Source organism: Gallinula chloropus (genome assembly GCF_964237585.1).
Source record: "Gallinula chloropus genome assembly, chromosome: 4".
Lineage (NCBI taxonomy): Eukaryota > Metazoa > Chordata > Aves > Gruiformes > Rallidae > Gallinula > Gallinula chloropus.
Genome location: NC_140088.1, coordinates 70,132,651 through 70,158,326, shown reverse-complemented (window position 1 = coordinate 70,158,326; position 25,676 = coordinate 70,132,651). Strand labels below are relative to the sequence as shown.

At 40.8% G+C, this 25,676-nt stretch overlaps 1 protein-coding gene across 1 annotated transcript in view; it reads right to left on the bottom strand.

The window, feature by feature from the left end:
- The window catches only part of BANK1 (B cell scaffold protein with ankyrin repeats 1), a gene marked incomplete at both ends in the record, with an annotated part of 116,554 nt that overhangs the window by 15,255 nt on the left and 75,623 nt on the right, over nt 1-25,676 (bottom strand). The window contains 3 exons of the mRNA XM_084263253.1: nt 2,421-2,699; nt 4,400-4,705; nt 6,178-6,274. Of these exons, the coding sequence (XP_084119379.1) occupies nt 2,421-2,699; nt 4,400-4,705; nt 6,178-6,274 (682 nt within the window). The remainder of the gene's footprint in view (nt 1-2,420; nt 2,700-4,399; nt 4,706-6,177; nt 6,275-25,676) is intronic.

Below are 25,676 nucleotides of genomic sequence, written 5' to 3'. Positions count from 1 at the left end.
AAGATAACTCCTTTGTAACTTCATGGACTTTAATGCGTAGTGAAAGCCCTCATGGGAAATCAGCCACTCGATTTGTCCTGATGGATGCACAAAATACATTACAAAGGAGGCATCAGCATGAAGCCTGAGAGGCAAAGGCATTTCTGCTATGCGGCTGTTCAAGCCAGCCACCGGGCTCATGAAAACCTGACTAGACACACCGAGGGTCTAATGTGACGTTCTGAGCACTCCGGGCAGCCACTGAAGCCAACGGGATCTCTGCTTGGAACGAGTGAAGTGTTACACTGTTAAGAATGACATCTTAGTTACTCCACATTGGGCATCCAAAAACTCAATGGCTACAGAAGAAACCAAAGGGTTTACATCACAGGGGGGCCTGAAACAACACACTGAACCTGGGGCAGGCGTGAGTTGTATTTTAACAAAAACAGGAATGAAAACCACTGGGGAGTATCACATCTTATGCTCACCCAGTTTAAACACGAGGTGACAGGAAACACCCGTGACCAATAGCAGCATACAGGTACATATTAACTAGCTGCACTGCATGTTTGTGGCAGGGAGAAAGAAGCAAAACAGCAAGACTAGCTCAAATCTAACCTTTTCATTGTTTGACTTTGCAACTTCTGCAATAATCTTTTTAACATAATATGTGAAAACAAAACCTGAAACTACCATCAAATTATTTAAAGGATGAAAAATGTGTATATGCACTAGCCAGAGTAATTTTATTTTACACTGATTAGATTAAATTATAAAGCAACGGCTACAAACCCTCACAGAATTGAGCAGTGGACTGGAATGACATTTTCTGAAAGGATATTTTTTTTCTGATTATAAGCAGCTTTAATGTGATAAACTGGAAACTGGGATACTGCTAGAATGGATGAAGAATTTTTTAACCCCTGTGGAGAAGAACAAAGTTTGCCAATCCGAGCTGCAAGAAAAATCGTTTGGCTGAAGACGTATCACTTCTGACTCAAAGGTCACTATTTCTCTCCGGAATCCCTGTGCAAAACAAGAGTGAGAGAGCACGGATCTGGCACCAGCAGAACGGCCAGGAGAGACAGAGGCCTGAGCAGTCAACTGGAGCTTTCTTGAAGCACTTTTCTCCTTTGCTGTGTAAGTAAAGGAACCTGAGACAGAGGTTGGTTTCACAGAACAACAGGAAATGGATTTGTCCACCACCACCTGCTTAAGAAAGCAGGCTAAAAGGCTTAGGGATGTGCGTATGTATGTGTCTCTGCATTTGTACAATATACATGTGTGTATATACGTGGTGTAAAAAAACCACACTTCCATGAAAGCATTTCTCCTGACAGTCTCTTCCTTAGGGAACAGCTAGAGCAGGCAAAGCAGAAACACTCTAATGCAATAGATGACAGTCAAAGCAATCTCCCAAATAATGCAGCTTCACAGCGAGAACTTTCCAGACACTGTCCTGCCTTTGCTGATGGAAGTCCAAGATTTGAGACCCTGTTCCAGCAATCTGTAACTGCAGTCACTTCAGAAGCAGTTGTAACAGGTCCCCTGTATAGATCCGTTCTTGGATTACATTTCAACTACAGTAATGATTCATCCTTATACCTCCTGAACATGCTGAAGAAAGAGCAACTAAATGATGCGCGCATTAGCCCACGCGTTCTGGCCCTAACCTGGAGTTACACAGCCTGGAGGAAGGGAGCTAGCTAGGAAGAATAAAATAAATCACTGACTGAAGTAGGCGTGAAAAAGGAGGTGCTCCTCTGTGTTTGGTAGGATGATTCGGGGAGCATTGATCCTGTTTCAGTGCATAATGTGCACTGGGTGGAGTATGCAAATTACTGGTGTCATTTCTCAGCCTGGTTTTCTACCATTTATTCTTAGGCACGTGCTCATACACTGTAAGGATTTTGTAGAGCAGTCTGGAAACGCAGACTGGGTCTGGGGACTTACATAGAGATCTCTGCAGAAATTGCTTTCGTTATTTTGCAGTTTGGCTTCAGACTGAATGGGACTGCAAGAGGCCTGAAATCTCTTCCAGCCTTACATTTCCCTAAGTAAGCTCAAAATGGTTCCCCAGTATTCACAAAAAAGGCTGAAGGACATAATCCTTGCCCAGACGGCCTTTTCTAGCATCTTGCATTGGAAAACCAAAAAGCAATTCAAATAGCACACTGTGTGTCACACCACTGAAACAGATACTCACAGCTAGCCCAGCAATTCTTAATTTTCTATGATATTGTCAGAATTTTTGCAAAATTAACCCAAAAAGTGATGCTACCAGAGATGCACATTGAAAATTAATATTAGTCAGAGCTGTGCTCAGCTTGTTTGAAAGGTGGGAACTGTATGATGACCTTAATCTTTTAGAAAAAGATTATTCATCAAGCAGGAGAGACACGTCTATATTCTACTACCTACGAACCACCAGCACTAACCTTGTACTATGTAGGGAGTGTTCTCCTCTCTGACTGGTGAACAGGCGGGACGCGGGGCAGGGGCTGGTGGCCTGTTCAAAATAAAAGACCTGCGTTCTTTCCTTCTCTCCTCCTCCTCAGCCAGTATGAAATCATACACAGATTCATCCAATTTTGCAAAAGTGTATGGGTGTTCCTCCTCATCGTCTCCCTCACATGGATCTTGGTCTTGCCTGTAGTATGCTGATAGAAGTCCATAGCCATGTTCTCTTTCACCTTTGTCCTCTGCAAAACTCCTCTCTGAAAAATAAAGGAATTGTGTTCTGTAAGTAGGGTAAAGAAAGGAGATTAAGACTTAACTTCAAGCTTTAGAGTTTCCTAAAGTAACTCAGAGACCTAATTTCGCTTCTAAACTAAAGCGCTCTGATTTTCAGAGGCTTCTGATCATCTAGTCAGTAGAGAGGATGTCCCAGAGGAATAATTCCGACTTCAGGTCCTCCTCGTGATTTCACATCAGATTATAAATGTGATGCTTAGTTTTAAGTCTGAAAATAAATGGACCTATTTAACAGAAATACCGAGTCCCCCACTTGTTCCCCCAAGAGTCACACAAACATGTGGTTTAATGGTGAAGCCAAGGAAATGGTACCTGTGGCCCCCTAATTTCCAGAACAGCAGGTTACTTGTTGCAACAATAACTTAACAATTGAAACTTATTTTGGAAAGCACCGGGGTTTGTCTCTCCTGCATTGTCAATGTCCTGCTTGGTTCTGAGGGCTTTGTTACATAATATACACTGCAGGACAAGGTGAAAAAACTTTGAAAAGCCCCTTACAGCATGGAGGAATTTATGACATCTTAAAATCTCTGCTAAGACTATCCAAACCCCACACCCCAGTAACTTCCCCAATTCTCTATACTCCCCGCATTTTATATATTTCATAGCACAACTACTCAGAACTTACTTTCCTTTAGTTTTTACAAAACACATCTTTAACATTTGTTTTATTCTGCCCCTCTTTCTCTTAAAATCCCACCTGTGACTCCTTGCATATGGTCAGTTTTTTCTTTCACATCAGAAAATGGGATGAAAACCTACCCATAGTGGGCTATAAGGCTAGAGAGCTATCTCTATCTATTTATGTGAAGTTCAAAGCACTTGGTGATGGTAATTTAAGACTCTAATAGGTTATGCCACATTTAAAACCAGAGTTACCAGTAATAAGCAGTGGAGAAAGTGAAGAGCAATTTGCATGCATACTTATCAGTACTGTCTGTGACAAATAAGGTGGCATTGGTTCCCCCCCATATGACTACTTAAGACTGGTATTTAAGCTTGAGTTCTTTTCTATACTTATTTTTCCTAATGAGAAAAAATGATCATCATCTTTTCTGAAACAGGTGCAAAAAGTATTTTGGGTTCCTTATCACCTGAATGAAACTGCAACGAGAAATTTTAGATTTTTACTCTGGGACAGAAGTATTAACAAAAGGCAAAGCACTTCATTAAACTCACAATTTCTCCCTCTCTCTTCCATCTGCAACATGATACAGATTTTTATTTCTAACATCACCATTGGCTAAAATGTCATAAAATACTGTGATTTCTCTCCGCGCAATCACCTTCTATTAATTCTACCTGTAAAATTCCAAGCTGTATTAAATAAAGATACTATCAAATATTTTCAAAGGGTAAATAAAACACAAGGTCAAGCTTTTGTTTAAAATCTCTCTTGTAAATCCAATGTGTCACGTGTTATCTGGCAGCAATCTGAGATGGGTAGTGAGGAAAACTGGAGCCGGAACCAGCAGCCCAGACTGTGGTACCAGCTGATGGGCCCGGTCCTGAATGTCTCGATGCAGCCACGTCCACCTGCACACGCAGGGTCTGCGGAACCAGGGCCACACTGCCTGGCTACTGCTGCTGAACAACGTGATCCTACATAACCTCTACAGCAGCAACTGTTTGTATCTGGGGCTGTTTCCTCCCGAGACTGTACCTTGTGATAAACTGCACCGGTAGTCCTGCCTTGGGATGCCAGGCACATTTCGAGGGGGAGGAGGGGGCGGCCTCTTACAGATAAAGCAGCTTCTTCTGTCCTCTTCGAGATCATCAGGTATGCTGGCATACAAATTGTCAGGACTGCTGGAATAGCTGTACGAATCTTCCTCCTCTTGATCTTCATGTTCTGTCTCCTCTCTGCTGTCTTCTACATCATCTTCCGTTTCCTCAGCCACCTCAGCTTCTTGATGGCATCTCGATCCAATTCCATATTGATCTCCCAGGCTTTGCTTGGCTGTTAATGCTAAAGAATGCATTATTTCATTTAAAATTTGCCATCTGGAAACATTTCCTGTTTCAAGGATTCCCACAGAAGGAACACAATAGCTAATAAAACTTTTATGAACTGATACAGTAGGAAAGCTGTCAAGTACATACAGCCAGTGAACAGCTTTTTAAATATTTACCAATTCAGCAGTGTGAGTTTTTATGATATCTTGCTACTCTGATACACACGCAACGTTAAACTTTCCCAGAGTTGCTGTCAGAAAGAAATCACACAGCTTACCCTGCTCCGGAATTTGTATTATTTGATTTTCAGTGCAGCACAGTGCAACGCTTAGTAAAATAAAGCTGTAGCTCACACAGCTGTGCAATTTGGTTCTGTACAATGGGGTCTGGGCACTTGTTTAAATTTCTCTAAACTGAAGCAAACATAGCCCCTGGGAGACACGGCTGCACTCCTGGGGAACTGGAGCTCTTCCAGCTTTAGTGGCCCATGGAGGGCAGAACAAGAGTGTAAAGGGCACGTTTTAATCACCACGTATGGCATCAAGATGTAGGTAACTCAACCTCAGTAATGTTATTGCAGTAAACTGCACGAGTCCACCAGCAGACTTACAGTGAATGCTCAGCAGGTAATACTGAGCCCCCGAGCTATCCTTTGGTGACACCTGCCTTTCCCATTGACTCCCTTAGGAGGTTAGGGCATTTAGCAGACTAACATGGCTAGCTGTTGCAATCCCTGTTCTTCTTCCCTGTGTCCACCCTGAAGCGTTCCCACATACAGTATGGCAGAAACAGTGAAAACCCACCAGGGCTGAGGAGGTTTCTAGCTCATGTTTTCCCAGTGTCTATCATCTACCCAGAAGTACTAAAGCAACTGGTTTAAACTTAACAAATAATAAACATCCTTTTCATACTGAATATGAGCCAGCTGAAAGAATAGAGCTGTCAAGGAACAGGTAAGATACAATAAGGATAAAGTTTAGCCTTATGGATCCATGATACTGCAAAATATATGCCTCCAGTAAACGCAAACAAGCAACTTTGGTTGCAGAAGGGGGATCTATGGGACCACACAGATTATCATCTATCTATGCTTAGATGTATGAACATCAAGCTGCAAAACGTCTACTCTCTGTGCCTCCACACAGGAGTTGGCCACACCTGTAGGCAGTGCCTCTCCTTGTATGAAGGCTGTTTTCTGAGAACATGGAGAATTCGTCTGTTTCAGAACAGAGATCACAAATTTCCAGAATTTACCAGGAGGGGTGGCTGCACTGAGGTCTGTCTTACTGAGTGATGAGTTTGTTATCATGACTGAATCCCTCATCTGCCTTCCCCCTTCTGAGAGAACATCTGCCCTCCCTGGAAGTTGCAGTAACATGTGGAAATTAAAACTATTAAAATATTTTGCCCCTCTGTTCGTCTGTAATCCCACTCAATACAGCACATGTTTTGTTACCCATAAAGCTGTCTAACAACATGACTTACTCGTGGCTGGTTGACTTTCAGAGCCTAACATAAGCACGTAAGTGTCATCATCTTCTGCGTTCTCCTCACAATTGGTGACATTATCTTCTGTATTAATCTAGAAATAAAAATAAAGGAGAACATTTGTTTTCATGACATCATCCCCAAGCAAAGCCGTGAGGGGTCAGTGAGGAAACCATTAGCCTGAGGAGAAACAGCAACATTTTCTTCTTTGCTTCTATCCAAAAAACTTATGTGTATTTTGCAGAGACTGCAGCAGAGATTTCCCCCCTACCTTCATGCTCTGCTGTCGATAAAACACTCAGCATTCTACTAGGGGGGAGTTGGGAGACAGAAACATCCCATTTGCAGCTATGTAGTGGTTTATGTACTGTGGGCAAAAGGAACGCCTGTATCCGGGTGCATATAAAGGACGGGAGGTTCCACCATGAAGCAATATCCAAGTTTGCACAGCAAGGATTGAAGCGAATTGATCTTTCCTTTGCACTGTGCTGGGCTGTCCAGAGTGTTCCCAACTCTGTTTCCAACCACGAAGCACTCATAGATAATGAGAAAGATCAGTAACAGAAAACCAGAAAGTCTATAGGACATTACTGGATAGCTCAAGGGTGCACAGAGTGCAAGAAATCTCTGGAGAGCTCATTACAAGCAGTCTTTGTATCCTAGTGGTTGCTACCAAAAGCCACAGATGCACTGAAAACCAGATACAGGACAGCAAAACATGTTAGCAGTTCTAACTCGGTGCCCAAAGGTGGCAAAGCATTGTTTCTTGTTCCTCTAGAAAGTTGTTATGTTCACACACTGCTGTTCAAAATTAGTCTCAGGAGGGTCAGAACAATTGGTTCTCTAAAACACTATCAATGTGTTGCTTCAAGCAGAAGAGGTACAAACTTCTGCTCACCCACTGCCACCAAAACAAACTTGCAACACAACTACAAACAGTTCTGTTGTCTTAAAATATACAACACACATTGTTAATTGCTGATGTCCAGAAACAACAGGAATTTCAAAAGGTGACGGTTCTTTTCAAGGAACCCATGCGAGTGTAACATCAAACTACCCTTCACAGGCACGATGGAGCACTCAACAAAATTGGGAATTTTGAATCACAGAACGTTAACCCTGAGGACACCAACCACAAAGCTGGTAGGGAAACAGCACGGTGCCTGTACCATCCAGCCAGCAAGATTAATTCCAAGCAGGTCAGTGGACAGTGATGTTTAAGAGGAAGAAATGATGAGCGCAGAAGCTGATTCCTGTGAGCTCCTGGCAGACTCTCAAGAAGTTTGATCAAGTACTCTGTTGCCTCCTGGCATCTACTGCCACTGTCTCAGGGACAGAGTTCTCACTGTGTGAAAAGGAAAAAAATGTAGAGAAATAGTAGGTTTTTCTGGGGAACAGAGAATACTGCATTTCCTGCTGCTCCTGTGCGCAGACATCACATGAATGCCAGTCTTAAGACAACACAGCCATCAGACTGTGCATCAGGTGCCTCCCTGGCCTCTTTTGCTGCCTTATGCCTGGATCTCCACAAAGCTCTAACTGCTTCCAACAATAAAGGATCAAACTCTGTCTTCTATGCCTATATAATGTGCATGTCAGTGAGAGAATCCTGTTTTGCTTCAACTTCCCCATCACTTCTGTGGTTCCTCTATACTTTACAGAAATGAGATAACTGTTCAAAGTCCTGAAGTTAGAGCTTTTCAGAATTCTGCTAAATCTGAGTGTGTAGTTGGGGTGGGGGATTGGGGGATGGAAAAGTCTTCTGGTAAATTCTGTATTTCTCCTGAAAACAGAGGATGTGTGCAGATGAAATCAATCAAACTGGGCTCTAGATGTACTAAATTCTCCCACTATTACAGCTGAGCACCACACAAGAGGAATTCTGTCAAGGTGTTCACTTTTATCTTTGCAAACATGAAGTGCACATGGATATACAGTTGGTAGAATGACCAAAGGGTGAGGGAAAGAAACAAACGGCACATCCTGACTTTCGCCTCCAGCACAGACATTTCTCAGCTGAAGGAAAGCTGGTGACTCCAGGGAAACAAAAGAATAGATGTGATTAATATACACCTTTGAAGGTCATCCTGCCCTTCTAAGTCATAGTGGCTCCACTGATAATGCTGTATCTTAGAAAATTCAGGATGCAGTTCAGATGTTTAGCCCCTGACTACCTTACCTAAAAGTCTCCTGGACCTGGGAGACGAAATATAGATGAATAGATGTAAACAGTCTTTAACTAACTATGTTTCCACTAGGAAAAATAGACTATGTAATTCATCAATTATTTGCAGGTTAAAGCTGTTACTGTCTCTAGGGGCAGTCTAAAAAGGCTGTGAGGGGCTGTAAAGCCCCAGCACAGAGGAGCTTATAAACAGAACTGATAGCAACTGTGCAGGTATATGGATGCCTACACCTTCGGGGTCAGTGCATCCTAAAGAAACAATCACTATTTCCTCTAAATACCATTATAAAAGAAAATCAAATGGAGACAGACTCATTTGCACTTCTACTTTTAGTTTCCTTTCTGTTTTGTCTTCACTACAGGCCTCAACACTGCACACAGTCCTTTCTTAAAAGTGAAATCAACAGCTTTGAAAACCTGGACATAGGCGTGAACTGGGAACATTTCAAAACTCATGCAACTGGGTAACAGAATGCCCACCCCCAGCCCATTACACTGGGTTGTGGAGCTGGAAGGAATTTGAAAAAAATCTTTTATCTAAATTGCTAATAGGGTACAGAACAGAGCAGGAACCAGGACAAGTCTAATCAATAATCCTTTCCATTTGACAATGAACTGCTGAAAACTAGCCTCATAAAAACATTTCTTATTACTTCAATTTCTCATTAGCTGCATTTCATTTTGTGCCTGGTCTTTCTCATGATGCCTTTAAGTGCCTGTGCTACACTTCTGTCTTTGACCTCAGCAACCCAATAGAGTTTCTACCCTCTATGGGCTTCATTCTCCTGCTGGGGGTTGTTCTCTTACTACACTTTTAATCTTTCCTCCATGGTTAGGTAAGTTTGTCCTTAGGTATGCTTTTTTTCACATCTATACCTATTGTGTTGTTATTCCACATTCCCATCACAGGTACTGTATATAATAACATATCTTAGATCGCTTTACCAGTGTTACTCTATCTCGACATCCTCAATGACTTTCTCTTCTTTGTTTACAAAGAAAAGAATTCTCTATTTCCTCCACCTTAAGCATCAAAACTTAACCAGTGCATTTAAAAAACTTGCTAGATAGTGTCTCCTGCTGTGTTCCTTTCTAGACAGAAGCTGGTGACCTGGACCTCAGAGCAAGCCTACGCATTGCTGGCACGCAGACATAGCACTTTCCCCCATCTCCCATTGACTGTGCTTCCTGAACAAGCTATACTCTTTCATATAAATAATGTAATGTAAATTGCTCTATCAGCATGAATTAATTACAAGTTTGGTCACATAAAAGAACTGCGTCCTTATCTTAATTTCTGTACTTTTAAAAATTTTTATACAAGTACTTGAGTTTTTTGAGCACTGGCCAAGTTTTTTCTCTGTTACTCTTCAGGCTAAAAATCTCCTCCAAATGAAGTTGTAAAGAAACTTCTGCCTTTCTAGCTTATAGACAACAAACCAAATCACTACGGGTCAGCATTTAGGATTCTAGAAAAGGGGGACAGCATGAGCAAACTCAACCTCTATTTTTGAGAACAAAGCAGCCCTAATATGATCATGAGAAGTTTTCTATGCCAAGAGAGGGATGTTTTTTCATCTATTCAACTGAAAGCAATGGCATGAATGCCAAAAGAAGATATTCTGGCTTCCTTCTGAAAAAGCATGTTGGTTTCTTCTGAAAGAGGTCAACTTGTTAAAGAGCTCCTGACACACAGACACAGACACACACACACACACACACACACACACAGAGTTTCTACCCTCTCTCTAGTGCAAAGGAGAAAGCCTCTTCCAGATAATTTAGAAAAGCCCTACAGAGCTGTTTTTCCTAAGTGACACAACCGCTCGCTACTTTCATGGCCTTTTCCATGTGACTTCCTGACCTAATGGAAACCTTCTTGGACTCTTCCCAAACTGCACACCTGAAAACCAGGACAGCCACTGATAAAAAACCCCAACCACTTTGCAGAAGAAAACTCAGCTGGTCTTCCCACAAAATCGACTTTCCTCCCTGCTGAAACATGTTAAGTGTCATGCAAGACCCTGCCACACTTCACATCCTATGCCCGGTGTTGGCGACGCTTCTGACTGCAGGAGCAGAAAAATATTTTGCACATTATTCCATCAGTTCATGTTTAATTACTGAATCATTCATCAGCTTGACTCTAAACACACTCATCTGGAAACTCATCTCTCTCCCTTACCTAGCATCAGTGTAACAACACAATATATTTCTTACCCTTACGCTGCTTCCAAGTGCCTTCTACATAGCCAACTTTGTCTGCATTTTAACGTTAGCTGGTTTCGGGTGGGACACATGTCCACATTTCATTTAGAAGGGACCAAAATTCTGCCAAAGCAGGACTAGATTCCAACTCTCTATGTCCTACTAGAATAACTATTTTAAGACTTTTTAGAGTACTTCAGGGTAGTTTCTGATGGACAAGCATTCATACTCGGGTGACAATGAAGACAACCCTGCCTTCCAGTAAGAACTGATGTTGAGGGGAGTGTGGAGAGCCCTTCCCAAAAGAAAGGTCTGTCCTTCTGGCCTACATGTTAGACCTGGCTTACTCTATGCCATCTGCTACTCCCAGAAGGTAGCAGCAACAACAAAACAGTTTTTTCTGTTACTAGATATCAAGCAGCATACTTGGCAGATTATTTATTTCCACAGAAGGTGAACTGTGCTGGCAAAACCAAAAACTCTGTCTTCCAGCCCAAGCAGGGTGCTGGGTAGCTCCGAGGGAAAGGAATCCTCTCCTGTGCTCTGAAGACTTTATCTACCATAGGACTGCAGTGCATTACAGGGATTACAGAGGTGGGAAACTTGCACTGTTTGCCAGACCACAACCACAGCTATAGCATTTGCTCACTAGGACTAAACTTAAGCACAGAAGAAAACAGGATAGAAATTGGGTGAAGTCATCTCGGAACCTCAAGACAGAAGAAATAGTTTTCCTTAGCTGGATGATTCGTCTTTTCTCTCACAGGCACACCACACTTGCTTTCTGAAGTATTTGTTCTTGCCTTCAGAGAAACTGGATTGAAATACAGTAGTTGGACTTTTTCTCCAGCCCCTGGTAGTTTGCTCATACCACTCCTCACACCTGCCAGCACTGTCTGCTTACACCATAGATGCAGCAACACAAATGGAAGAGACCTCAAAAATACATCCATTTGGCATCCATCTTTGCAGTCATCGCTCCTCTTGTCTCATCCGTGCTACAGTCTAGCCTACACTATACCCTTTGTCACGGAGCCTTCCAGAATGCCAAGGTGAAAACTAGACATACTCTAGGAGATACTGTCCATTTGCACTCTCAGCACTTCATGCAATGCAAGCAGACAATTTGGCAAACACTTTCTTTGATTCCATTTCATTCCAGCCGTCCCCCTGAGCTATAGCCTAGTGCCCAGCCATTCTGATTATAGAAGTTTTTCTAACCCTCAAATCTGCATTAATGTTACTAATATTCACATATTCTACAATGTAAAATATTCATCAAAGTATTGGAAGTATTTAAGTATTTATTAGTCCTTTTTCCCAGGGCCTTGTATGAGCACCTGGAGAAATGATTGAAGAAGCCAGCTCCATAAAATTGATTGTATGTGTGAGGACAGATCTAGCATTGCTGTTCATTAGTTTTATTAATGTTAAGCAGTTTTACTACCTTATTACCTTGCTTGGTAACTTATGCTTGCAAAAACCCAGTGATTTCTCTGAAGCGTGAGCACAGTGAAACATGGAACACAGTGTTATAATCAAACAAAAAACATTTGAAAACCTAAAACTGGTTTTAAAGCTGGGCAAGTGGGAAGAAAGGGGGTGAAGTTTTGCTGCACACTTCATGCCATGAAACGCTGAAGCAGAGAGTAGTTTTAAAGCAGCGTGGACTCAGTAGCCAAGGGGTTGGATCTAGCCATTGAAACACTTGAACTTGTCTTAGAGAAAGCCAAGAACAGCATATGTTACCCTGCCAGCTAAAACTGCTGCCTTCTCCTGCTTGCTCCCCATCTGTCAGAGCAAGCTGTGCAACATGCAATGCACTCTGCCTTCTCAAAGAGCAGGGCTGAGGCATCCCTGACATACCCCTCGCTGCTGTACAAGGTGAGCCCTCAGCTTCCTTCTCCTTCACTTCATAACAGATGAGAGAGACTGCATGCCCCAGGGCCTTGGCTCTACACCACATCTTTGACTCATGCACTTCTCAGGATGTGCCCAGGAGCTGTGCATGCAGCATTGCTGAGCCAGAGATCAGCACATGCAATGCCCAGAAAAGGGAAGACCCTTCTCATCTCTACTCATTTACAGGAAAAATTCAAAAGCATAAAAAGTTCCTTGTTTTCTTTTTATTTTTGCACTGGTGCTGTTCAGTGCAATGATATCCATGATTCCCTTTCAGTTTTCCATACTTTTTTGAGGCCTTCTAATGTCACTATTGGATGACTGCATCCACAGTGCCATGAACATGCATTAGCTACCTAAGCAAGAAACAACTGACTCAAACCTGCATGTCCCACTGAAGTCAGACAGCAAAAAGAACAAGTATTGAAGATCAGCAACTGTATTTCTGAATAAAGCTGCTCGTTCTATGAACAAAAGGCAATGATTGCTCCATTACTCCAAATGACTTCTCAGAGTAACAAGCAATCACAATTTATTGCAACCCCCTCATGCTTTTTAGTTTCTTCTGCAGCTGCTTACACCGCCTGGGTTTTTATCAGATGTCTGGACATAGTAAACACAGCAGTGGTGTTGCTTCTTAAATATATGACCCCTACCCTCATTAAGCCTTTAAGATACATCCATTATGACTTTAACACCTGGAAGTATTCAAAGGTCACTGATATACTGGAAGAAGTCCCTGCTTATGGTAGAGGGGTTGGATTAGATGGTGTTTAAAATTCCCTTCTGACCCAAGCCATTCTCTGATTCTGCCTCAGCAGTATACATGATTTTCTTTCAAGGCACATTCCCATGGTGTAAAGCTCCAGCATCACCTTTCCCAGAGCACAGGTTTCTCTTTTCTTGGTCATAGGTGTATATAATTGCTTTATTTATTGGTATGGATTTCAGTTTAACCTGGAAGTCTCTGCTTTGTTTGTATTAGTTCAGCTCAGAGTATCTCATAACGGACAAGCATGCCTATGCTCTGATTAAACTAATCCTAACAAATTAGAACAAAGCAAACACATACTCAGTTAGGTAGAACACAGAGTAAGGAACCAGAATGACAGTAAAAATAATATTATGACATTCTCAATAAATTATAAAATTCCTTCTGCATGTAATTTGCCAGAAGTCCCAACAGCTATCATATTTTCTACAATACAAAAAGATAACAAATTGTTAGAATTCTTATGTCAACGTGTTGGAAGTATATAAATGCACACAACTGCCAAAGATAGACCGATCCATCGGACAAAAGCAATCACAGAATGACATGGGTTGGAAGGGATCCCAAGGATCACAGAGCTCCAACCCCACTGCCACAGGCAGGGACACCAAACTCCAGGCCTGGATCTACACAAGGTTGCCCAGGGCCCCATCCAACCTGGCCATCTATGACAGATGATTTGCAGTATATCAAGAAATGAAACAAAATAAAACATCAGAGAAAACCTAACTTTGGGCTGAGATATCTTAATAAAAGCAAAAAGAATTGCTTCATTTGAAATAATCTACTGTAATCTTAAGTAATTTCCTTCTGCACTCTCTTACCAAACTGATTCATTTGCATGTGTGCCTTTTACTTCATTATAAACAGATTTACTGCACCGCACATCAGCCAGCTAACATCTCTGAACTGATCCCTGTCTGGATCATTATTTTGTATAACTTCACACTTACTTTGTGTGCCTGTCTACCAAATCATAGCAAACTGTCTGCAAGTTGTTTAAACTCCTGCTTTTAACTGAATTTCTCGAAAAAAACCCCAACCCTCCCTTTGTACATATTCACTGCTACTGAGAAACAAACAATAAACAAAAAGAAAAGTAAAAGCTTGGTGTGTCGATATGTAACCATATACCTCTTTGTGTTTTAAATGCCCATTTATTACTATACAGCCTTCATGACTATAGATTTGAGAGAAAAACTTTACTGCAGGAGAAAGAATAAGGGACTTCTAATCACAGAACTGAATTTATTGATATATACAGGGTTTTTTATTATTTTAAAAAATCCAATCACTGCAGTCTCCATTTAAAAAACTTGTGCTTGCTTTCTCTATTCTAAGCATTTGTGCTGTTCTCAAGCTATTGAGTATCAGGGGAGTTTTCTTCTGAGCATTCAAAAATAAAATTCCTCCTCAGACTCATTTTAGCTCCTTTCTCCTTTAACGACAATTCTTGTTACTTCACTTTTCACACACCCACACAACTTTTTGAAAGACATTCAAACCTTGTAGAGTACTGATTCTGCTGAACAAAATATCCACTGCTGTTTGACAGGCTGTGTAATCACTGCAAACTCCACAAAAGTACTCCCATCTCACCAACAGGTTAATTTTTCCAGCTAGCAAAACAAAAATTCCTCTTGCTTTTCTTAATTTTTTCCAGACAAAATGATAGCCATTCTCCAGAGCGCTGCTTTTTCACTTGATGACAATGAGACTGTTTGAACTTTTAAGTGTAGTTACTAAATTACTGCTCCCTTAGCAGACCAACTGGTAGCAGAGAGAAGAGATGGAAGATTCATGAAGTAACATCTAGGGTTTGTTTATGCTGTAAGATGAAGAGCCCTTTCCGTAAGGATTCCCCGTGGCAATCTGAACTGGATTTATGAGTATAACTGTACTGAGTCTGGCTGGGATGGAGTTAACTTTCTTCCCAGCAGCCCCTATGGTGCCATGCTGTGGATCTGTCACCAAGAGAGTGTTGATAACACACCCGTGGTTGTGGTTACTACTGAAGAGTGCTTAATAGCCTTAAGGCCTTCTCTTTTTCCTCCTCTCTTCCCCTCACAGGCTGAGGTGGGGAAGAAGCTGGGATGACACACAGCCCAGTGGTGGTTATTCCATACCATTTAAATTAAAAGCAATAAACATGTGCGGAGGAAGAACACTGGGGGCTTTTTGGCTTCTAGGGTGGCTGCTTGGAGACTGATTGGGCATCGGTCCGCCTGTGGGAGGTGGTGAACGATTTCCTTTGCTTCACTTGTTCCTCCCCCTCCTCTTTCCTTCACATAGTGAACTGTATTTATCTCGACCCACGAGTTTTTTTGCTTTTGCTCTTCCCATTCTCTCTCTCATCCCACTGGGGGTGGGCCAGAGGAGGCGAGTGAGAGGTTGTGTGGGTGCTTAGCTGCTCGCTATAGTTAACTCACTGCATTAGATAAGTATACCCCTGTAAAAATGAACACGTGTGGCATAACATGATTTTCTAAAGCTTTTCAGGCTATGCTAACATCAGCATCAGCCTCTATGCAGTGAATGCTTCCTCCCATCAGTTCACAACAGTTCTCAAGAAGCTGCTGTCTAGATCAAAACTGCTCTGGCATAGCTTCATCTAGACATCCCCCTCCCCCAAACCTCACCCTCTAATGGAATATAAATGCAACACCTACTATAGATGTTCCCTGGTTTGAGAGAGCACATTTGCAGTGCTTGACTGACAGGGAATCAGAGAGCTTTAGATCTCTTCCCTGTTTATTTTGGGTTTTGTTTCTCCTAGATTGCACATATTAAAACATTTTTTTAAAAGCCAAAGCAAGAAAAAGCTCATTAGCTTTGAAGAGCTCTTTGATTCCCTTAGACAGCAATAATATGAAAAGGTAAGAATTTTGGCTTTGTAAAGCATAATTACATTTTAGATGACCACAGCATCAGCTAGGGGTGTGAAATGTTTCGAATACTTCACGGGCACAACAGCTAAGCAACGGGCAGACAGAAAGGCACCTGAAAGGGTAGCCAATTGATGGAAGAGCAACACTTGTGGAAAATTTAAGATTAGCACAATTCATCAGCTTAATACTTAAAGAAAGAGTGACTAACTGGCATTTTGTAAGGTTTGGGTCTACTGAAATAATCAGTGACTACCTGGAAGGAAGAGGATGGAGAAGGCTTTGAGTCAATGCATCAAATGTACCTACAGCCTACAAGTCTTTCCAGTGTAAGGAAGACAAACACAGTCTGGCTGAGGAAAAGAACATGCAGTCTTTCATTACAGTGTGTTTCAAAGCCCTGTGCTCCACATTACTTAAAAGCACATCATGTGCTGGACTCGAAGAAAGTCACATCTGTGCTACTGGCAGAACATGTATGATTTATCAGTGGGCTCTACAGCTCTCCAGCACCAATAAATTATTCCTCATTTTCTGCCCTGTAGTCTATGTGTACACTGCACAGTGCTACTCTAACTTGTTAAGCAGATGCTGTATTTTGCACTGCATTTTCAATGCTGATAATCACAGTATTGTCTGTCATTTGCACTCAAGTACCAGAAATTCTGAAGCTCTCTCTGACCTCTGATATTCAGCATTTCCCCCTGATCCTGCTGCATGCCCAGAAATTTTTCTTCTTTCACAGAAACAAGCAACAGTTTTGTTCTGTTTAGCCAACGTTTTGCTTTTATGTTGAATTGAATGGGAGCAGGATAAAGTGCCTAAAGCTATGAAACGCCATGGTATTTCTAGAATATGTTCCACTGCTAGAATACACTATCAATAGTTGGAGCTTTCAGGTACAGGTTTTAATATTCAGGTTCTTAAAGTCATCTTTACATTCCTAAACAATAGCTAAGTTAAAGAATGAGAACAGCAGTTGAAATAGCAGTTATTATCTGTACTGCACTCAGCTGTGTCAATTAAAAAGCTACTGTTCTCAGGCTGTGCACATACACACCAGCAAAAATTATCTAGTAAAACATTTATTCTGTGGGGAAAACATTGGTACAGCATGTGGTAAAATTAGGCACTTTATGAGAAACAAAAGCAGGAAAAAAGGTAAAACACAATTTCCCTCTGAAACATGTATCATGTAAATTACACTCCTAGTCACTCAGACAAATAATGAGCTTCTGGAGAACTTAGTTCTCCAAAGCCAACCAAGGCCCTTCTCTTATTTTCATTTAACTCTGAACAGATCCAAACTTGGTGCCTGTACTGACTTCCAGATTCAGATATAAAACTGTTCTGGTACCCTGTCCATTCTGCACTGTTGCTTTAGTTCAGGTCCATCTCCATGTACAACTGAAGGATGGTGACACTGCAGTCAAAACAATAGAAAGCAAATCAGAAGACAGGCTCTGCAGCTCCTTCTCTCTTTGTAAGATGGAGATGATATTTTTTTCATCCTGTAAGCAAGTTTCAGGACTTGCTAAGAGGCTGCAAACTACTTTGAGACCTCTGGACATCAATTTAAGTGAAAGCTCTTGTCTCTCTCCCAAAATGACAATCTATGCATTTGGTCAGTGACCTCTACACTATTGCCCTTCTGAAAACTGTCTAAAGAGGCAAAAATATCTACTCTGTTTAGGTCCATTTTGCATACTACATGCAAATAATATGAAGTTCACCTTCATGGCTTCTACATGCCTTCTGACAATCCAGATCCCAAATATGGGAGAGAAGATGGCAATGGAGAAAAAGAATACCCCAAACCAAGGGCTCACAACTCAACCAGTCAATTTTCATTTTTCCAAGATCTGCTATGGAACATAACATTGCATTTCACTTGAATATTTACATGCAGAAAAACTCCAAGTGTCTGAGAAAAAATTATGCAACACAGAATAGAAGTTCACAGAAAATGCTACTGAAAGAAAGGTTTTTTGTTCTTTTTCTATACGGTATTTCTTTCTGACATGCTCCCACAACTTAAGGAAAATATCTAGTCCTCTTAGAATAAACAAAGCTACAAAGAGACCAATCACGAGCAGTCACCTGTGCTTAGATAATCTTTCCAAGAGTAGATCTATATGATCTGTACCAGGGGCCATATGTGCTTTGATTGTCGGTGGCCTACTGTGAAACCTGCTGTGGTATGTAGTCTCTGCCTCTAGATGAGAGCATCCTTACTGCCTAATTGTGTTGCATTCGTTCAGCTCAGTATATTCTACAATTCTTTCTTACCACAGCCTGCCATCAACCATAGCTGCTTTCCATTGGAACCCAGTAAGTACCTATGTTACCAACAGCACTGTACCTCCTCAGAATTTTGTATGAACAAATAGAAGTTGAACAGCATACTGCACCAAATTGTATCCTATAACACCACAAAATCTGTCTCAGCTGAGGGAAGGTTAAACAAATATGAGTGTTTTGCATAAACATGAAAGAAATACATTCCCTGACTGATGATTGAAATACAATTAGTTGCTGCTTCCAGGAAGCAACCAGGTACCTGCTAAAAGTCATAAAAATTACATGATATGTTGAGACCTACTTCTGCTTCAGCAGGGCAAGAGAGATGTAAATATGAATTATAATTTTAAGACACCAATCTATGTAATTTCTTTTTAAAAAGTCCATAGTATTTTTTCTTCTCAGTTTAAGGGGGGAACCAATCAAACTTGGGTAATCAGCCTTTCTTTTATGCTAATGACATCAGTATTAGAAAATGCTTAGCAAGCACAGCTCACTAACCATGTATTTGACAGTAATTTTAAAGGCAGCTGCTACTACATTAGAATTATGAATATGGATCTCAACTATTACCTTTTCAGAGAGCACTTTCAGTTCTCAAGGCCAGAAAGGAGGAGAAAAGAACAAAATAAAAGCTGAGGCACAAAGAGACTATAAAGCAAGAGAGAAAAACAGAAAAGCAACTTACATCTGACACACGGCGTGTGGCTTCCTACAGCATCATGTGCTTATTTCATACCAGTAGTATTAGTCTACTGCAATTACTTTTGCTGTAGCTTACATTTTTCTAATTCACAGTCAGGATCCAGAAGTCTAGTGACTCAGCTTTATGATTTAGAGCAGTGGGCCAAGTTTTGCATTTGGCAGACATACCTGCTGCATTAGAGTAAAACAAGATGCTAATGAACCTGTGATGCAATACATTAGCCAATTGTTTTTTTCCTGCTCCCATCTCTAAAACCTTGTAGTCACTACTATCAATAATAAAAGACTATAAAACAGAAAAGCAATATAAGCAAGCAGAAGTATTGGAGTTACTAAGCAAACGTTTTCTACCTTTTCACTTTATTTCTTTTGAGAGAGTTTTTGTTTTTCCCTATCACGACATAGAGCAATTTTAAAACAACTTTTTCCTCTCCCTCTCCTCTCCCCCCAGCACCACACAGAAAGTAGCTATTGAGTGTAAACACTGGGTAACTTTACAAGAGCTCAGGAGGCAGGACTGGAGCAAGAGATGGGAAGAACAGTAGCAGTGTGTTACAAAAGGAGTCCCATTTTCCTCTTTCCCTCTGGCCTCTACCAGCCGTGCTGCACACACTTTGTTGCAGGATGTACATGCAGGAAAATACTCTTGGAGCAGATCTTCATGTGTCATAAAACATATGTCAACAACATATGTCCCATATGTCAAAGGGACTGTAATACTTTCCATGAAACTCTAAAGCCTATTTTTTTGTCTAAATACATGTACCAGTGGAGGAAGAATGGCTGAATCTAAGGGTCTATAAAATGCACCTATAGAAACGGTTCAGTGGAGGCACACAAAAACCGTTTCAGACGAATGGACTATCAACTATGATTTCAAAGTCACTTGTCACAGCAGAACTTCTACTAAATGTGGTTACCCTGGCAGGCAGGAATTAAATAAGCAAGGTAGAGATGGCACTGTATAAACTGTGGCCCCTGTTATTGTTTTTTCACTGGAATGCTGAGTGTCCTGCCTTGTCTTTTTGGTTCTTTAAGTTAGAGCATGAATTCCCTTTTGTGGAAATCTAAGGTGTATAAACTCTGACGCATGCAGTTCCTGTGATGGGCAAATATTTGATATTCAGGTTTCACTAACAAACTCACAAAATATGTAACTTCATACATCAGTGAATGTTGTTGAGGAAGTTTAGAAATTTGATTTATCGTGGAGGTTGGAAACTATTTTTCAATTATCTCTAATACTTAAGAGAGATTATTTGTTGTCACAGTAGGCTACTATGAAGCACAGAGATAGACAACATTGCTGCTTGAGCAGGAATGGGTGAATAGGAAACCTTAAAAGTCAATATATTTCTAAATTTCAAAGCTTTAGCAGACACCATGAAGAAGAGACAATGCTATCGCAGAGGAATTACAGTTTAAAGATTATGAAAACCAGCATAACCCAAGTGTATTTCCTATTGGTATTTCCATTCCTGCCTACAATGCTTGAAAGGTTTGTTTCCCCCGAATGCCAAATGAGCTGCTGTGTTGACAAGTGCTGAGTAACCCAAGAATCACAAAAAAACCCCACACCTAAGAGGCAGGAGGGGCATACAGAGACCAAATATCTAGCTTTAACAAACTGGTTAAAAATACCCAAGCATTCCTGAAAAATGGTCAGTCACGTGACAGGTTAGTATGAAACTTGCATTTTTACTCCATTTCCAGCCTGTATCTACTTCATCAGCTAGGTAAACAGAAGAGACTGACAGGAGAGAGCGCTACAGATTGACAGATGAACAAGGACCTTGGGGCCTGAGTCATGAATTCATTGACTTATGACACTGTGGACCATCAGGCTCTAGCTCACTCATGCTGAAACAATAATCACAAAAACCCGCACAGGAACAGATACCATCAACAGAGAAGATACACAGCCTTGACACTTAGTCATACTGGCAGTTCAGTGCTCCACAGATAACTTGTTAACGCTTCATACCTTAGGGTGGGGTTGCAGACTATGGCACTCATGTTTATTATGCTTATAGATGAGCTCAGGTTTAATAAAGGAAAGCCAGCTGATGAGTAGTGAGCAGATCCCAAATGATTTCATTATTTCTTTACCCTCAATTCAAATGGGATGCCTCCCGTTCAGCACAGCAGATTCTGCAGTCATTTAAGTGCTTTGTATGATGGATGCAATGGAAATACCGAAAGAATACAAACACTACCTACCTTCTCCAGCAAAAAGATGAGTTAAATTTTGACACTTTGCTAAAAAACATTTCACAAACTATAATGGTGGTTTGGCACACCTAGCAGGAAGGGGAAAATAACTGAAATACAAGCAGATTCTCTTGGTTTGGATCTTCTTCCTAAGATCTGTACAGGAATCATAACACCCTGACTGCCAGAAAGTGAATTATGGAATTGGATTTCATAGCCCAAGGGACACATACCTCACATAATTTTCCTTTCCCATAAGACAAAATATGAAAAAATAATAAAATCATACCTCTTTGCTGTGCAGTTCAGGCATGAAGGTTTGGGAACCACGGGGTTCTCTGTGCCCTGGATTTGTCTTTGAAGTGAAAGAGCAGAGAAGAGGCAATAAAACGTATAAGAGAAGGATGAGAGAACAGATGAATACACACTACCAAATTTGCTGTCTAATAACAAATGATGAAACACAAGAGACTAAATTGAGGTTTTATATTTCAGCAGTCCTCCAGTGTAGAAACTCAGGATGGTTATTTATTGACTCAATTAAACTCTTAATAGATGTATGAGAAGCTTGTCTCTATGAGAAGGCATTGATGTTTCTAGGGAGAGGAAGTTTTAGCAAAGTAACACTACTTTTACATTGTAGGAGACCAAAGGAATTCCCAAAGTTAACACAAAAGATTTGCATTTTAGAGGTTAAAAAAAATTATGTTGGGAGATAATTTCAAGGAACTATTATACTGTTCCTCATCACAACCTGTCTCCACATACTGAAATAGTAATTTACAAGTGTTAGGGACAGCTTTTGTTTCCATTTTTATATTTCACTTTGTTTTACTAGACATATTTGGTTGTTTAACCAGTCAAGACACATTTTCCTTTTTTTCTACCAGTTTAACTTTTGGAATGCCTTATGTAATAAAACACTGGCATTGATTAAGATGTCTCTTATTTAATCAACGTACCAATATCATTTACCAGCCCCACAGACTTTCAGGCAGTGCCCTATATAGCCAGAAAACAAAAACTGCTCAGAGGAATTCTTTCTGTAATTCCTTTGTTTCATAAAGCATCTACCAAGGGTGCCAATCCTAGAAATACATTATGCTTTTCATTGTAATTTTCTGTCAAATTAATCCACATGAATATAGATATCACAGCCTGAAATACCACACATTCAGACATACCCCCAAAATAACAGAATGTATTAATGCAATATAATTACAGAAGTTCATCTACATCAGCACATCTTGTGGAAGACCTGAGTCACACCCAAGTCTCTGTAGCATGTATATGCAAACAGGCTTTCACTGAATTACAAGGTAGAAATTAATTGAGCAGCCTAATTCTCTTCTATTTACAGTAGTAAAGGTGTCACTATTATCAACTGCTGCAATGTTTAAGTGCAGAATTCAATACTTGAAAGGTATTTAAAAAAAAAAAATCCTTCTCTGAACCTAAAAGAACACATCACAAAATTATATATGGCCAAAAAAAGACAAAATGAGACAGGGTGACAAAGAAAAATAGAGAAAATAACAGTAAATCAAGCTAAAGTGCTTTTCAACAGAGTATTCAGAATATTGTGCCTCCTCTTCAGACAGAATAACTCTTCTAACTCACGTTTAGCAAATAAGTTAGTTAACATTCTTCATATGAAACAAGGGCTTTGTATATACACACACAGGCAATATTTATGAAACCACTTATGACATCTGTGGCTGAAGTTGAATACTCATTGCAAGTAGTACTTCACAAGGTAGCAATTCCTTAAGCATCAGTGGAACAGCAAGCACAGCCATCTCCAGTCTTCTACACTTAGCAAACATAGACAAGTTCTTTTTGTTTCTTTTATGGGGTTCAAAAAGACAAAAGAAACTGAGATCATTTGGAGGTAACTGCAGCGACTTCTGTGAAAGAATTGGAAACAACAGAAATGAGAAGATCCTCGGGAGCTCAGTAAGCAAGCAGGAGAAGAACCATCTTGAAATACTGACTAAATCTCATGCAAAAGAGCAATACTGTGCAAGCAAAGGAAAGGTAGCTGCTGACCTTCCTTGACCAACAAAATGAACAGTGGTACATAAGCAGGAAGGCAAGGCAACTTCCTACCAAGGCAGAGGAGAAGTATACAAGCCATGACCCAAAACCCACTGAAGCAAACTGGATCTCATAGCACTGATGCCATTTTTACCTCCTGTCAACCACAAATGCCAACACTTAAACTTCCTCTTCAAAACCCAATAATTAGCACTGGACAGTTTCTACAGTGGTGAAAAAAAGCCTATTATCTTCTACTGAGACTCACAATATAGAGAGCATGTCACTGTGTTTTTATCATAGCAGACCTATAGAAAACGTTTCTGGCAAATGTAGACATAAAGTAGCTTTTTCTACTTCTCTTGCATTCTAAAATGAAAAAAAGCTGAAGCCGAAAGATGTGTTACTTAAAATAACTCCTGCTCTGTTTCTGAAAGCAAGAACTCAGCTATCTAGACAAGGTGCAACACAGCCTTGGTTATATCCTGCCTGCTGGACAGCTGCAGGTCTGCTATGACATCCTGTAACGCTTAAGCTGTTTGCTTTCTTCTTGGATCTCTGCAAAAACTCCAGTTCCATTCCCTAGTGCTCTTGCTGGGTACAGACTGGTTACTATGACCTTCCTAGACGTGCAGTACCAAGGGCTATAGAAGCAGTGTTGGCTCCCGAGATCCCATAATTTCTTCAGCATTAGTCTGTCAATGGCTCCAACCTTGTGCATAAGGGGTCAAAGTTAAAGCTAATGCAGCCTTTAAACTCTACAAGGACTCCAGACTCTTACCTAAAGCAGTAGCATAACATATACAGTTGTCAGTGAAACAGATACTGTGTGCCCACCCACACTTCAAATTCTTTTGCCATAATGTCAGCACCTCTTCAAGCTAGGTCAGAGGTTCAACACACAGCTCTTCTTGAGAAAAGGGAACCCATTTCCCCTTTTTAAAGCAACCTTTTTCCATTGCTTCTCCTCTCTAAACTTCTCTACTGCAAGTACTTTTGTTTTATAACAGCAATACCCTTCACCTGGGGACTCTTCCATCAGCTCCCTTAGGTGATCCAAGTCCCACCAGCCGATCTGTTGCTTAGTTACTACTCCTCTGTGTTTCAGACTCAAAAATGATCTGTCTGGGGCAATAGCCAACTTTTTGTAAATTTTTTCTCTATTTAAATACATGTTCATTGTAGTTAAAGCAACCTGTTATTTTTACTTTCTGGCACTGAAGATACTCTCCTTCTCCCTGGAAGATTCTGTAACAATACAGGAACAGAGGCTGCCAAGAAAGAAACCAAATTACAAGTTCAAAGTTGTTTTTTCAGGATGGTGTAGATTGTTCCCATCACTGAAGTGATGTCCCATGCTCCATGAAAACTGGAGTAAAAAAAACCCAACTAAAACCCCCACTTTTTAATAGCATGTGACAAACTTGGAGGACATGCTCAAAATATGTCACTTTCTTTTACATGGAACTGTCAGATGTATTTTGGTGTGGGCAAGTGCAGAAAATCCACTTACAACATGCTAATGCTGTGTGCTGCTAGGTAATGTATATACTTGTTTTTTGCTGTTTCCATCAGAACTCAAATTTGACCTTCTTGCACAGCATCTTTCAAATTTCCCCTCAAAATCTGCAGTTACAGGGCTTATTCTCTATTTCCCAGTTGTTAGCTGTAAGCCACACTAATTCCCTCCACCTCAGCTGAATTATTCTAGATTTCCTAAGCATTCATGACACAGGAACCAAGAAATTCAGAGAAAATGAGAAGTTTCTCCCTTCCCCAATTCCTGCAGGTAAACCACTGTCTACAACATGAGATTTGATTAGCACTCAACTCCTGTCTCAGTCTGTGTTGTTGGAGAGGTTATTAGTGGTTCCAGACCGTAACATAGCATTTCTCAAACTCCCCACTAAGTCCAGCCACAACTTTCACAAGTGCAATGCAAAATGCTGGTTTGCTTTGGTTTTGGACTCCTTAACTTTTTTTTTTCCTAGCTCAGGTTGGTAAGAACAGTGCTGGCCATTAGCATGCTGCCAGTTTACCCTGCAGAAACACCACCCAAAACATTTATCACAAAGTCACCATCTTCTTTTCTTCCACCAAGCACACGGAATAACTTGGAAACAAAGATAGGAGGCTGCTTGTGGGAGGCACGTCGATAAGGATCTACGGCAAAATTTTGCTTCTGCCCTCATCTACCAAATAACTTAACGGGAGTACTGCACTTGCTCCAGAGCCCTGACCACAGGAAAGACATTGATCTGTTGGAAGCAGGGTAAGAGGAGGGCCATGA